This window comes from Sceloporus occidentalis, unplaced genomic scaffold (assembly GCF_023333645.1).
Source record: "Sceloporus occidentalis isolate IW3139 unplaced genomic scaffold, rSceOcc1.0.p SCAF_48, whole genome shotgun sequence".
Taxonomy (NCBI): Eukaryota; Metazoa; Chordata; class Lepidosauria; order Squamata; family Phrynosomatidae; genus Sceloporus; species Sceloporus occidentalis.
Window position 1 is genome coordinate 3,692,022 of NW_028317028.1, and position 15,623 is coordinate 3,707,644.

General features: G+C 39.6%; 1 protein-coding gene across 1 annotated transcript; it reads left to right on the forward strand.

The window, feature by feature from the left end:
• Nucleotides 1–697: 697 nt before the first annotated feature.
• On the forward strand, nt 698–15,492 carry LOC149289135 (tectonic-2-like). The gene is made up of 20 exons (XM_089491032.1): nt 698–779; nt 962–1,066; nt 1,714–1,793; nt 2,380–2,575; nt 3,310–3,410; nt 3,865–4,064; nt 4,601–4,733; nt 4,884–5,025; nt 5,387–5,449; nt 5,763–5,897; nt 6,338–6,418; nt 7,249–7,329; nt 7,839–7,947; nt 8,903–9,006; nt 9,285–9,441; nt 9,803–9,913; nt 10,218–10,306; nt 11,368–11,475; nt 13,607–13,685; nt 15,345–15,492. The coding sequence occupies exons 1-20, from the start codon at nt 698–700 to the stop codon at nt 15,490–15,492; spliced, it is 2,304 nt and encodes a 767-aa protein (XP_089347158.1).
• The last annotated feature ends 131 nt before the right edge of the window (nt 15,493–15,623 follow it).

The window sequence follows — 15,623 nt, forward strand, 5'->3', positions numbered from 1 at the left end:
TGTGTCGCCTGTGAAGAAGATGCTATGGAGGCTGTGTTGGCTAGTCACAGTCCCTTCGTAGTGTAAACTGGTCATTTAGGGACATTATAGATCTCCCATGTAAATCGCCTATTTAGCAGCCGTGCAGCCTTGCCACCCAATATTGTGATCTGCCCCCAGCCCCCTACCCTTAGTTTGCTGTATGCTGAAATGTACCTCTGTAAAGAAGATACTGTAGCTTCAGTCGGTGCGGTCTGGTTGACAAGCATTATGCTGAATTTTGTTTAGATTGTTTAATAAATACATTATTGTGACATTCAGGGCTGCAGAACGCTCTCTTACACTTACATCCACCAACCATGCATGACCAGCCATCGGCAAAGAACACGTTCTGCCCAGTGGCTTTCCCACACTGGGCAGAACATAGAATGGCGGAGAATGGATTTTATATAACAAAGTCCCCAAACCAAATGACTTTCATAATACTTTATTTAAACTCGACACCCAACAACAACATGCAGCCAATCCCACGTCTGATAAGAACGCCTACAGAAAAAACATTAACTCTATTGGGCAACGTCACAAGAATCTGGTGTCTAAAATCCTCTCACTGATTGGTGGAGCGACCATGGTTACCGTGTTAACGCACTGCGCCTTTTAATATGGCGTCCTAGCAACGTGATTGAGCGCAGGTCCGGGCCTGAGATCGCTGGACACGATGGGCCTTTCGGGGGTCCGGGGGTTATTCTGGTTTAGCTGCATCCTTTTAACGACGGCATCGGTGGCGCAGAACATAGCGGGTGCGTATGCAGAGAGCGACGGAGGATTGATCGGGAGGATAGATGGCTTCGCAATGTCTGGCCTGCACTGCCGTCTCATTCGTGACTTGTGTGCTATAAAATAATTGTATTTATTGTACAGTGAATTAACCTGTAACTTTATACTTAAGTATTTTGTATTAATGCTTTATTTCTTTGTTTAGGATTCTTTCCTTCTAGAATTCTTCTCACTGGGCTGCAAGCCACATCATTCCTTGTTACAAACTCATCTTCTGTCAGATTGTCTCTGTCTCAGATTACAGATGCCAGTAAGTTAATTGATCCTTAAACTAATATGAATTCATATAGCAGTTATAACCAATTCTAATATTATCTAGTTTACCCCTAGTATTTGTTTCTAGGAATAGAATCAATTCAATAGAAAATGTCGCAATTGATCAAGTACTATTAGTTTAAGTTTCGCCATAATATATTTGATGTTAATAAGAGGATCACATTTATTTATTGTGCGTCTGATGGCAAATAATTTCCACTGCCTCCAAAACCCTTATGTTAATTGATATTTTCATTATTTATTGTTTCATATAGCTCCATCATATTCCGTAGCACTGTACAGTGGGTAAACAAGTAGTATATAACCTAACAATTTGATTTATAGAAACAGCAAGTGAGGAGGGCCCTGTGCAAGTGAGCTTACAATCTAAATTTAGGACATATAACACAAGAGGTCAAATTGACAGAAAACTGTTCACAAATTGAGCTAAAGATTAAACTGAAAAGTGTTTTTATATCTTATTTAGTGAATGATTTAAGTCCCTGTACCATTCCCTTGCCTCTGTATAGTGTTTTCATGCCAGGATGGTAGTTTTCAAATGCTTATAGATCTTCGGGTAGCATTTGCAGCCGATCCGTGTCTTCCTTTGTATGTGTAATCTAATTTGTTGTTTTAAATTAGCAACAGTGCAAACAGCAGGCTGCAGCGGGAGTAGCAACATCAACGACTGGTTATCATCTTTGGAACCTCTCGCTAATCCGGTGAGTTCTTTTTCGTTCTGGTTTTATGTAGAAGTCCTGGTCTAGGGTGATCTGGTGTGGGTTCTAGAGGGCAGGGTTCCCTTCCATCATTGGGTGCTCTTGTGGACCCTTTCTATCCGGTCAATATGTCAAGCGTGGCTTACAATTAGACAAAGGGGGTCTGGCTAGTCTCAGGTTAAGCACGCTTAACCAATCTTGCATTACAGAATTTTTGCCCCTGCCTAAAACTTTTGCTCAGTACTATATAAACACATACCAATCATCAAGTCCTCTAAACTTGTGTACTAAGATCTTACCCTTGTAGATTTGTAATCTATCACCGAGTCACAGGCTAGCCCACCTACTTTTTGTTCTGAATTTGTGTTTGTCAGGATAGCGTAATTTTAAAATGTATTTTATATTTACTCAGCGTCAATAAAAAGTAGACAAATAAGTCTGAAAAAGCAAATTCGGTTGCGCTAGATAACTAGTATAAAAATACCCCAGAAGAGTAACGTTTAATTTTTTTTTTTCTTTTACATAAAATAAATGCATGAGCCAATGTCTGTAATCCTCACTGTTTTGTTATTATATGTTTTTCATGTAGAATGTATATAAAGTCACCTTGGCTTTGAATAAGACGCTGAATCTCTGCACCGTGAATGAGACTGATTGCTGCGCTGAGTCCCTGTGCCGAGCGGAGAGCCTTCGGGTTTCTGCGTGTGTGAATAATGTGAGTGTTGCAAGTCTGCTCCTACAAGCGGAAATCTATGTCAACACCACCTTCTCCGGGAACGTTTCAGGTACGTTTGCTATTCATATATAATTATGTCATTATTACCCTGCCATCTAGAGCAGTAATACGTTTCTTAATAATAATTCCTAAAATAATGAAATTGAAATCTCCGCAGCCTCCTCTTGCCTTACAGAATGTTTTTAAAATGAATAATGTATTCAGTTTAGAGTTTAGGAAGTTGGACAGACATTACGTATGTATTCTACAGGTGGAAATACACTCTCTTAGCAAGTTCTTCAGACTCGGAAATAGTCCACGATGTAGAAGAGAGTGCCTATGGGTGACTAGTTTGCAACCAACTGAATAGTAGCCCACAATTTAGGTGTTTATTGCTGAATGCTGCAAGCATCTACTGTGAAGAAGAGCTTTGGTAGCATTTTCACAATTCATTGACATCTCCATGTTTTATGGTTCCCTTTTTAAGGGTTACAGGTTAAGTTTTATCACCCTTTCTTATGTTTATCCAATAATGAAGGGTTCAGTCCCATGTAGTAACATTTGAGAGAATTTTGTCTTCATCCCATAAAATTTCCGCTGTTCTTCAACTACACCTGTTACCTAACTGTGGGGCAAATGACTATTGGAATCGTACATAAGACACAATTTGACAGCCTTTATGTAGATTTTAGTGTGGGTCTAACCCTGCCGGTGTGATGAAGATATGTTCAAGATGGCTATTAAGGTTTAGTTTAAAGTTCATAACAAACAATAATTCAGTAGGATTACAAAATCTTTTTACAGACAATGCTACAGTGATCCTGAATCAGGCGTACCAGCCCCTCGGCTCATGTCCTTGTAATCTAACAGCTGGAGCCTGTGATGTTGGCTGCTGCTGTGATATGGTAATGTATTGATCTTTTTAGTTAGTTTAGTAGAGTATCAGTACAATGAGGTATTTACTTTACAAATGTTCCAGAAGGGGTAGGGCCATTAATCTACGTATGCAAAGTATTCTCACTCTTTAGTATGTCACATGACAACATTTTACTTTACAGAAAGGGGTAGTAGATACCCGGAATATACCTCCAGTGGAAGTAGTACAAGCAAACATAGTAAAGGAGTTCAGGAAATCTTGGGTAGTACCTACAGCTTTAATGAGTAAAATGTGATGCAAACAACGTAGACCCATCGGTTCTTTTCTGTCATCACTCCCCATGTAACTATAAATTCTATCCATCCAGGGGATAATTCCTATATGACCGATGACCGTATATTTATTATATACTGATCTTGATTCTAAAAGTATTGCAAACGAGTTCATTCTGTTCTCCTAATTTTACGTCATCTCTTCTAAAGGACTGTAGTTCAAGCGTGAAAGAACTGTTTAATGGATTCTGTTACCCCGGGGTCTTTGGTGGAAATGTGACCCCACCTTTTGACCAGCTCTGTAGTGTTCAAGAAAAGAGTCGGGCTTCTGACTGGTATCCCTTTCTCTGCGTTCAGTCTTCTATTGACAATTCACCATTTCTGGGATATTTCTTCCAAGGTTCAGTCGTGTAAGTGCCAATTACCAGTCTGACCACTATGTGCCATTGCGTTTGAAGTGATTCGTTGGAGAGTATTTAGTTTATTTGCACATGAGTTTAGTTTCTTGACATCCCAGGAGTGGTGGTTCTGTCATCTTATACCCAACCTATTTTTTTGTTTAATAATAAATAAATATGTAAAAGAAAATAAAAGTTCACATTGACTATTGATGTTATACTTTTTTGTTCATAAGCTGTGTGCTGTATGTGCTGTCACTTGAGCATTTAACTTCGAATTTTTAATATTACACTTTCTATAATAAAGGAACCAATATAAATTGGAAAACAAATTTCTATTTCAGGTTATTCACACTTGCTGATCAAAATTATTTTTTATACATTAATAATCAAGTACATCATCATCCTTTAGATGAAATTAGTAATAAGTGGCTTCTCCACTTAATATATATATATATATATATATTAATTATATGTATTCTGATAATTGTTTAAATAAAATCAATAATGCACTCTGATAATTTACTGCCTGATATCATGTTTTTCAGATCTGTAGGTCAGCGACCTGCCTTCAGTATGAACTCTGTGCCCACCGTGCAGGACTCCCCCGGTGGATATAGACAGGGGGCTGCCATTTTAATAGATCAGAATGGCGTCAATGAATATTTCACAATCCCGCAGGTATCGTCCTGAATGTTGCGCTAGGAATATAACTGAAACAAACTAAAAATGTACAATTTTGTAAAAAGAATTGTGTGTTTTTTGTAATGGACAGAATATCCAATGTTATCTGCACCTTTTCACTGTAACCAGTATTTTTTCCTATCTCAGCAATCTACAAATGGCGCATGTGAAACGAATGCCCCCGTGGCATACCTGCAGAACTTCGTTGCCACGTGTGTTAGTAACGTGAATACATGCGCAGACATTTTGAGCCCTAATTTGAATATGCCTGTAAGAGATGGCAATGGAGGTAAGGTTTCACTTATTAAAGACAAACTGTCCCCTTTTTTGATTTTAGTATATCTAGATTTAGTTTAAAAGTCCACCTTGTGGATGCTGGGATTGGGGACAGTTTATGGCAGGGCCATCACTAAGCAATTTACTGTCCTAAAGTACCCCCTCCACACACAAAGGCCATCTAAACCAACAACGTAACACGTGAGAGGTAAGAAATATGTTAGGTTACCTTTCCCTCATACCTTGCATTCCCTCATACCTTGCTATCTGTTGCATAGCTTTATTTAATGTATAGAACTGCAAGATTAGGATCTGGGAACTAGTTTAAGCTATTGCTGTGAAAACACTTTTTGATTGATTGTGTTTCTGTTTAGGTACAATTGTTCCCTCAACAGATGTTCAAAACATTACTGTGGACAACTACATTATACATTCAGGTAAGAGAATATATATAATCATATATTCCGTAGCCCTGTATATAGGTCAGGCACGGACTGGCGATCTGGGATACCGGGCTGGATATGTGTGGCTACACACTGCGGCCTTTCATATCCTGCTATCCCTCCGCATTTACGTTGTTGTCGGCTGCCAGCCTTAAAGTGCCAGGGCTGCCCTATCGCACCCCTATCTAGCCCTACTATGTCTAGTTAAGAACTGATGCAAAGAGGTTGTAGTCCATGATTAAATGAGATACGCTGCATTGTTATTTTCTTCTTGTTCTGAAACAACTCTGTTTTTGTGTTTTTACAGATACCAGTCTGTCCCCAGTTGTACAGTGCCGGGATGTTATAATATCTGCAGACTATACATTCATCTGGGAGGCTCGCACCCTCAGGGCAATTAATGTTACCATTGTCACTGCAGACATTAATCTAACTCATCAGGGTAACTAGCTTTCTTATTATTTCGTCTCCTTAAAAAAACCAACAAGATTACTAGATCTGTTACGGACATTGTATTAATTCATGCAGCACCTATTGATGTGCTTTCTGGAAGTAGCTAGCGATAGTAAGTTCATTATAGAATTAATGATTGTTATATGGGGATGTGTCAGTGGGTTAAATCGCAAATCATGACGTTTTAACCGCCTAACAGCGTTTAATGTTTAGATGGGTCATTGAACAGGGCCAGACATCTAGTAGTAGCCTGTCTGTTAATGAACGAAGGGGATTGATTTTGCAAATGAAATGGCCTGAGTGTCCGAGCATACTGAAAAACATCTATTACACTGCTAAACCCGCTTGCATTGATGTATCACAAAATGTATGTAATTTGCGATATTCTGTTAATCGGACCGATATCTTGCTTTTTTTTTTTTGCCATAGCACAACTAACCCAGCGTTTCACAGCAACTTTCCTTACCAGCGACCGCACCGGCGTGTTAAATGTTCTCTCTGGAAATCCAGGTTAGCTATAGTCACACTGTACTATATATATGATTGAGATTATGATATTAAGAAAAGTACTAAAAGCGGGTTTAGGCTATAGTACATTAAAACTGTACAAGAACATATAGCTTTAGTATTGCTCCAAACGGGTATTCCAAGAATGAAATCAATTTGAAAAGATTCTGACAAAGACAGCATTACCGAGAAGATGAAGTAACCAGGTGATGTCAGATGAGATGCTACTTTCATTAAACAGCGCAAATGGGTTTAATCTGTGGAGTGTGCGAGACTTGTGGTTTGAAACATAATTAAATCAGTGAGTCACCAAGGTTTACTGAATTAATGCTTTTAAAGGGCCATTTACAAAAAGGGTCTTACATTATGTATAGTTCAATCTGTTTCCCCCCCCTTTAAATAGTAAGCAGCCAAATAATCTATATTTGTCCTAAACATTAAGCAAAGATACCCGCGTCTTCTTTGTTCTAATGAGTATTCAGTGCATGATCATTTGTTCCTTGGTAGAGAGAGGTATGAAAGTGATAGATTTATTGCACTGGAATCCTCTTCCATTCCATCACTACAAACGAACAAACAAGCACTGTTATTTATACAACTCAGTAAGTGTCCCTAATCTGGCCGTACCGCCAAGTTGAGCATGGTTAATGCCAGAATTCATTTAATACCCAAACTGACTGCTAAGGAGAAAAAAGGAAAGAGAATCCAATAAGATGCGTCAGAATGTAGATGTGTTGGCTCAGCATAAAGTGTTTTTTTTAACTTCAGAGTATAAAAAAATCAATTGGTTAGATATGAGATTGTACGAACTTAATGTCACTTGTCTCTTTCAGGTTACCAAATTGGCAAACCCGTGATAGCAGCCAATGGGAGCTCGCCTATTACTAGAACGACCATCAGTTTATGGAAACCTGGTAATATTTCGTTAAAAAAAAATGAAAATGGCTATATATAGGCTATTTATTGAAACTTTAAAATGAGGGTTTATCAGCTTTAACCTGCTGCTTTATTGCATTAACTCAAACTGTACTGAAACAGTTTGGGGAAGTTCAAGACTTAAATGTAAACCCTTGAACAGTGGGGCTTGTTTCCTTGGCATTGAAATGCAAGATTATTTCAATTTGCTCAAAAGTATCCTACGGATCTCTGTCTGTAAACCCTGCTGTGACTTACCTGAACAGAAGAAAAATAATTTCAAATATAGATATATAGATATAATTTCAAATGATATTCATAGCATACATATTCCTACCATAAAATATAAGAAAGATAGGTTGTAAATTTGTATGTAAAGATTTGTGGTTGCTATGGGAGAAGTGTGTGGTTTAGAGGTCCAACATAATTACATGAAGTCATTTTTTTATCTTTTAGTTTGATATGTTGTTGGAAAGTCCAGTTCTTAATTCTGATGTTTTTATTCTAGTTGGGGACGGTTCTTGCTCTTCTGCAAATCAAAGCCCAATATTGTATGGACAAGATTCCTATTCTGGGTGTCTTCTGCAGGTGGTAAATGAAGATTGCAATCAGCTAAGGTTAGTTTTTCTTTATCTGTTTGTTATAAGCATATCGGTACTGTCATGCACTTTATGCGGGCTGTTTCCTCACATACGTTTTTTGTTGTTGTCTAAGGTCCTTGAAGTGGGAGAAGTTCTAGCTACACTAGTCACAGTTGTTCTTCTTCGTACCTTTACACTTCTTAAAGGCAGCTAAAGCTGTGATCAGTTAGGACTACGCATATTATCTTGCAGAACTGGCAGCCTAGGCTGGAAAATGATTTCCACTTTATTGTTGTTTTAATAATCTGGCTCACAATTATGTAAATGGTCCACTAAACAGCAACTGATCACTAGATCCTGACTATATTTACACATGAGGGATGCGTAGACTGTTAATGATTTGAGGCATAATGGTGTTCTTTAGATCCTGTAATGTTTCAGGTTCAATGGGTACCCATTATATGGAACTTTGTAGGGTAGGCTGACCAGAGTTCTCTCCCTTAATGAATGAGTAGAGCTAGTCAGGGCAGGGGTTACCTGCGTGCAGGAGGGAGACAAGCCTGTAGTGGATGGGGAGTGGATGTGTGTGTAAGTGGGGTGGAAAGTTTGCACGGTCAAATGTCATTCCCCTGTCCAGAAGAAAAGAAGCTTTAAGAACCTTAAAGTTACACTCCAGCCATCATAGGCACTTTTAATGCAAATGAAAGCTGCATGGTCCCTTTAAAATGTTGTGGTACCCCCAGTTATATACTGGTCTCCAGTCAGCTCCTGCACTGGCTATGGGTGGGTTCCTTTCAGAACCCTTTGCACATAAACGGAAAGCGTTCACATTGATTTCAGTAGTTTTTTTTTTTTTTCCCTTTCTGAATAATGCAATTAAAGGTGATCTTTGCGTACTTTAATAAGCATTCATCAGTAAACTGTCCCTTTAAGGAATGTATCTGTAAGTAGAATGTATGAGTTGACTTGTTTACTGTTCTGTCTGTTACAGGGAGATTGTCACTACTCTACTCAAGTCCTTAGTCCCAGCTGATTATATAGCGATGAGAGGCAACTCTAATGTCAGCGACCTGAGTGAATGGGTACCCATTATCTGTAAGTTATGACATCACAATATGAGCATCTTTATTATTAAATAAGAAATAATAGTTTGTAGCCCATCTTACCATCCGTAATCAAATGGTTATTACACATTGGCATTTTTCTCAAAAAGAAGACCTTCTGTGGAAAAGCCACTTTATTTGTATGACCATGACAGATGCAACAGGCGGCTGTTCTTGCCATCTTTAAAACCATTTAAGGAGCTCAGGTTTTCTTCTCCAAACTAAGGCTAACAGTTATGATATTATTATGATGTTATTGTGTTCATACAGTTGAAGATAATAATGCCACGTGCTCAGGAGGAGACTGCTTGGTAGAAAATGTGATGTGTTCAAAGGTTCCTGTTAACATGAACATACAGATGCTGACGGCAGTGACTGGGGCAGTGGAGGGCATAGCCCAGGAAGAGATCCTTGGAGCCGGGATAAGGCAAGTTCCTTTGGATTTCTAGGATGATCTGCAGTCAAGTAATATTAACATTGCATAAGACTGTATAAAAAAAAAAAAACAGGGCATTTTTTAAATTAGTTATTGACTCACACTATATATCCCCCCCTTCCTACCAGTGTCAGAAGCTTGCTCTTAAGTATTAACTTTTTTGTATGCATAGATGCAAATGTATAGAGCAAAAACATCAGAATTCCCGGTATGCCTTTGACATTTACCTACCCTCGGCTACAAAGTAGACAAATCATACTTAATTCCAGAATTGCAAGATTGATCCCAAAACCCGCAGTAAACATGCCATACTTGATAGCTATTCAAATTTTGCTGCCGTTTTCCTCATTAGCTTTTCTACAGTGAATGTTGAGTGCAGCACTGCCTGCACCCTGTCCCTTCCACTGAGCACTTCTGTGCAGTTCATCAAAGTGCCGGCACAACCCACACCGAGGATTTCAAGGTAAAACCTGACATTCGACTTAATGAATCAGGCATTGCAATATATATTAAAAGTGCCTTGGCAATTCTTATGTAGGTGTTTTCCCTTGGCAAAGAGTTACTGTATATATGAGACTTTGTTATTGAAGTCAGTATTTTGTGATAATAAAAGCATTTCACAAGAGAGAGCAAAAAAACCCCAAAACATGGATTATCGTTAGTAGGAGATGAATATATGCATGTTTTACACCCAAACAATAATATTCCATAATGTGTCCATATAATGTTGTGGTTCATCCCAGCTAAAAGTTTGTCTGTTTTTCTAGTTTTCAGATGTATTATACAGAATATGACTGCGAGAAGAATGATGTATGTTGGCAGCAACTTGCATATCCACTGACAAAGTACTACACAGGTATAAAAAGGACATACGACTATACCGTATATGAAATGGTATATGGAACCATTTAACTGGTTAAGCGGAGCTAACTGTAGACATACTATACTTAATGTCAACATTTAACAATAAGAAATCCTTTCTATAAAAGAAGTATGATATGCTATGTATAACAAGCCAAAAGAGCTTTGCATAGACTAGATTAATTCCCACGACTGATCGGTTTAACTGTAACCACTGGTAAGTGAATTTAAACATGCATGGCATAGGCGTAAAGGTATCTGAGACAAGATCAAGGACTGTTACATAGGAAATGCGCGATCAAGGAACTATCTTCAAACCCCTTAAGCCGGAAATGTTAAAAATACTATGTAAGGGATGGATATGGCCCTCTAGAACATAAAAAATGTATGTCTGTAACCAGAGGATGTTGCCGAGGATAAATTGGATCGTTGTTCATCAGTGGCACCTACTGTGTTTAAGAGATTCTAAAACAATCTGCAAAAAATATTTTTAGTTTAGGCTTTTACATACTGACACTCACAATTGTTATTTTTTGCATGTTTCTATTGTTTTATTATTTATTATTATTTATAGTTTTATATAGCGCCATCAGATTCCGTAGTGCTGTACAATGGGCTTTAAACAAAAGCCCTATTTCATCTGAAACATCAAACATGGAAAAGGGGCATCTTGATTAAACCAACATATTGCAAAAATGTACTAAAAAAACCTTGGTATAGAAGGGGTTAAACATGCATGGGACGGGCATGAAGCTATCCTGAATCTAAGAGAAGTCTGAGTCTTGCCGAAGTCTTACATGGGCAGATTAGACGGGCCAAATTGCTCTTGTTTGCTGTCCTATTATGTTTCTATTTAGGTTGGCCGGAGCAGTCACGATGTGCATCCAGGCAATAGGTGTAGATGTTTACACAATCCCTAAACATGTGAAATCACTTGCTGAAGTCGGGATCTCTTATGTGTCTAGAACAGAATACTTGCGTGCTTCTAAAATAATAAATATTATAAAACATTTTGCATGTGTGCATTTTTTTTCAATTTTCTTTTACTTTTTCCAGGGGAACCGCACCATTTGACTCTGGCTAAAGGAATGATCCTGGTTTTTTTCTTCATAGTTGCCTCCGTACTGGGTGGACCGTGGAACAGAATCCGTAAAGCATGGAACAGTACAACACTTTGAACCTTTTTGGGCTGCCGTCACTCAGTATAGGGATATTTAAATTAAAAAGGCCAACGCTACACCCTGTAAGCCCATTTAAGGATTCCCAGTGTCCTGTCTCTCTTCTCCATGAAGTGGACTTTACCTAAAATCGGGGCCAGTGTAGTAGGGCTTGCACTCATTCCCCCAATGTGGCGTGCTACTAGAATTCAGATCATAGTTCATAGTCTGCCCACTGACAGATCTTTTCAAAATTAGTCTTGGCTTTTACTACTAAATATGGGTAGTACTTTGACCGCTTCTTATTCAGGGAGGCTTCAGCATCTTTACAAGGTGTTAGCAGTAAAGAATTTTGGTTCTGCGGATCAGGTCAAGGAGTTTGTTATCTGATCATATAGATCAATTTCACCTAGTTATGTGGCCGACTAATAAAATTAGTTTTCAAAGTTACAAATTGTACCTGGCACTTAAAATATTCCCTAAATTATCCTCTTGGGTATGCACAAAATCTTAACTGTTGGCCAGCAATAAAGTCTGACTTACCAGCCGGAGTAAGCAAGGCCTGGCAGTCCCCGGGACCCTTTTGCAAGGCCTTTTCCCATCTTATTTATAACATGCACCTGAATTCTTCTGCAAAAAGCTGGGTCCTCAGTAAATTAGGATTTAAGTCTGGTCAGCTGAACATTTACAGTTTACTCAGGAACTTATGGATAGAACCATATGTGTTTTAGTTGTAAGCACATTTATATTATTCTAGTCCCTCATTTGTTAGTCAGATTTGTTGTATTTTAATTAAATCAGCCCATACAAATACTCAAAAATAACAAAAGTGATTGTATCCTTCTGGATGACCCCATAGTATTTATTTTGTGTGAGTGTTTAGCGATGGAGATGCTTAATTTAACAAGATCGGGGCAATATTAACCCCTTGACAACAATTAACACTCAGTTAGTGACAATTGACGTGTCAGGTCTTTCATGGCTTAAAATGGGTGTAGAAAGCGATCTATGTTCGCTTTCTGCACCCAATCGGTGTTGCTGTAATCCCTCGATGAGGTAAAGAAAAGCAAATAAGGTGGCGTTTTTTCAGGAGAATTAATTAATTTATTTTTTACTAGACGTGTCTTGCTGGGAAATATGTAATACTGTAAATTTATACAGTTCATATATTTTTACAATGTACCTGTAAATAAATATATTTTTGTAATGGAAGGTTGTTGTCAAATGTGTTTCTTTTCATAGATATACATGGTGTTAACATAGCATAAGAAAGATACATGCTTGATATTTTTTTTGGTTATTCACGTCTCATGTTTTACAATCCAAAAAACATAACTCTGTTCTAAAAAAAACAAAATAAACAAAGACTTGAGGTAGAAGATGGGCTGCCCTCCTCCTTTGTGGTCCCGCTATTCTTGACAATCAATGGGAGAGCTCATTGTACAGTCAGTTCCCAACAGTCAATAAAAAAAAATCCAAGATGGCAGCTTGGTGCTATGATGTCATCAGACTGACAGTATGCAACAGAACAACGAGATACAGGGATGTGTCCACAAACTACGAGAGGAAATTATATTTTTAATAAACTAAGAAACAACGACAATGTTCAAGCCTATAGGGTGTGCGCCTTAGAATAGAAATCATTTTGCTGAAATGGCACAAAACCAGAATTTGTTGTTCATACAGTATGTGTGTTTCTTGTTATTCTTAAAGTTAAATTGTTCACTAAACGTTGTCCTGTCTCAGGGCATGTGAACTTTTATGTTCTGTATCTTGGGATCCGTCCACAGAAGAGAGAGCGATAGACTTGTGGCTTCAATTCTTTGACTTCACTATGTATTACAGTGACCCAAGCCCAGTGAGCTCCAGCTGCAGAGAGAACTTGGTTGGCCCTGATGATGTAAAGGTGAAGATTCAGTCTCCTCACTCATTAAATTATACATTATGTAGGGCCAGCTCTGCCATTTTGCTGGAGAAATATGTCAGTGTTGGTCTTTTGTAATGAATAGTGAAGCCACGACTCTACCTTTAGCAAAATATGTAACAAAAATGTAACAAAATAATACATGGACTGTCATTTTTAAACATCTTGTCGGTCTTGTATACATTGTTTGTGATTTATGAACATTTCACATCAGAGAACTTATTACGCCTCATCAACGTACCTGGGAACTTTCTGGCTCCAGCTACCCGGATCCCTCCCCCTGCGGGATCCGGGTAAGCAGTCCTGTTGACATCGGTAGGTGGTCCCGCCGACACTGCAAGCCGGTCTAGCCTCACACGCAGGAAGGAGTCGTTGTAGGGTCAGTGGGCGCGGAGTGCGGCGATGCCGCTCCCGGAACCAGGAGATGTAGCACTTTACCCAGAGTCTCCAGGTGAGACTTTCCCAGGTGTGACTATCAAGGGCCAGCCTAAAAGAAAGGCTGAGCTGGCCTACATTATGCCAAGTTGATTGAAATCTCATGCAAATATCAGCTAAAATGGAAATCAGACATGATAAAGTGTTTCCCCACCACCTAGATCCCTTGAAATGATAAAAAGCGCGAATTTTAAAATGCCGCCCCCCCCCTTATCTACCCTTCCTCTCCCTCCGTCCCTGCCGCCCCCCCCCCTTGTCTACCCTTCCTCTCCCTCCATCCCTGCCTCCCCCCCCCCTTGTACTTACCTTTCAGCAGTCCTGCGGCGAGTCTCCCTGTTCGGTCTCGGTGCCGGCTTGTAATGCTGAGCGGCGGAAATCTTCCGGCACTCAGCATTACAAGCCGGCACCGAACAGGAAGACTCGCCGCAGAGGAGAGAGAGAGAGGGGCGCCGAGCGGGTACTGACAGCTTGGTAAGCGCCCCTTTCTCTTTCGCTTTAAAAAAAAAAAAAAAAAAGGGCTTGGGGCGGCAAAGTGCCGCCCCTTCAAAAGTGCCGCCTGGAGCGGTTGCCCCACTCGGCTCCATTGTCGGGCCGGCCCTGGCTGTTTTGCAACTTTTTAAGGGAATTTGACACAAAACTAGGCACTGGCTATTTTATGTAGCGCCATCATATTCCATAGCACTGTACAACGGGTAGACATGACGTAACAAGTAGTATATAACATAACATTTTGACTTACAGAAACAACAGGTAAGAAGGGCCCTGATAAACAAGCTTACAATCTAGGGTGTGTTATAGAGGTAAAAGACCGGTTAGGAGTGTATTGAGTGATGACATGTAAGTAGGGGAAGCGCTGTGAAGAGCTTTCAGAGTCAGGCGAGAGACGTTAGTAAAGCGATGGGACAGGAAGATAAGTCTGGCAGCAGCGTTCATGGAGGATTGTAGAGGGGTGAGATTGGTAAGAGATCAGCTAAAACAGGGTTACAATAATCAAGGTGGGAGATTATGAGGGCATGGCAGGGAGGGCAATGAATAGGATGTTGCCATAGAAATTGAAAAAGCTTTTCAGTATTTCTATGTTTTTAAGATTTATTTACTTAACAGTGCTCAGTCAGAGTCAATTTATTTTCATTTTTGTATCTCTCCTGGGTAAAAGGTTCCGCTTTATTAACCTAATGTGCAAAACCATCAGCCCCAAAGTAAAGCAGTCAGATTCAATCTAAGTTGTCAGCCATGTCCATTCTCCAGGGATCAGCAAAGACAAACTGTGTTTCTATCATCAACAGTACGATGACCACTAGGGTTACTGTAGAAAAAACTGGAGTTATCACTATAGCAACCAATAGAATGGACCACCCCATCGCAACATACAATTGGCCGCCTCAGTAATTGGTTTAAATTAATGTCTGCACTTTTCAAACACTGGTCACCTCTAAAGAACATGCTATGCTTTGCAATAATTAGGGACACCTCTATTCACTCGCATTTAATCCTAAACTCTGATACACATTACACAGACATTCCTCACGTCTCTCATGTGTGCCTCCTGATTGGCTGTTCCGAGCACCACGTGAATTCTACTGCCGGATGTCACTCGATCCCGGAAGTGTGCGCAGGGCAGCCGGAGGATCGGACCTGCAGAGGAAGCGACGTGGAAAGAGTTGACTGAAAACTTCAATGGGATGTGTCATATAGATTAAAAGTGCTTTCATGAAGCGGTCTTACCGGCTACCTGTTCCGCTGAAGTACCCCCGGGACTAGTGTGTGTGACTGCTTACCGGAACATAGCGCTCCAC

Excerpts from the sequence above, each read along its gene's own strand:
- LOC149289135 (XM_089491032.1), top strand. The coding sequence starts at position 698 with ATGGGCCTTTCGGGGGTCCGGGGGTTATTCTGGTTTAGCTGCATCCTT. Across the intron at positions 1,067-1,713 it reads GTCTCAGATTACAGATGCCA|CAACAGTGCAAACAGCAGGC; the intron begins GTAAGTTAATTG and ends GTTTTAAATTAG. Across the intron at positions 5,026-5,386 it reads TGTAAGAGATGGCAATGGAG|GTACAATTGTTCCCTCAACA; the intron begins GTAAGGTTTCAC and ends GTTTCTGTTTAG.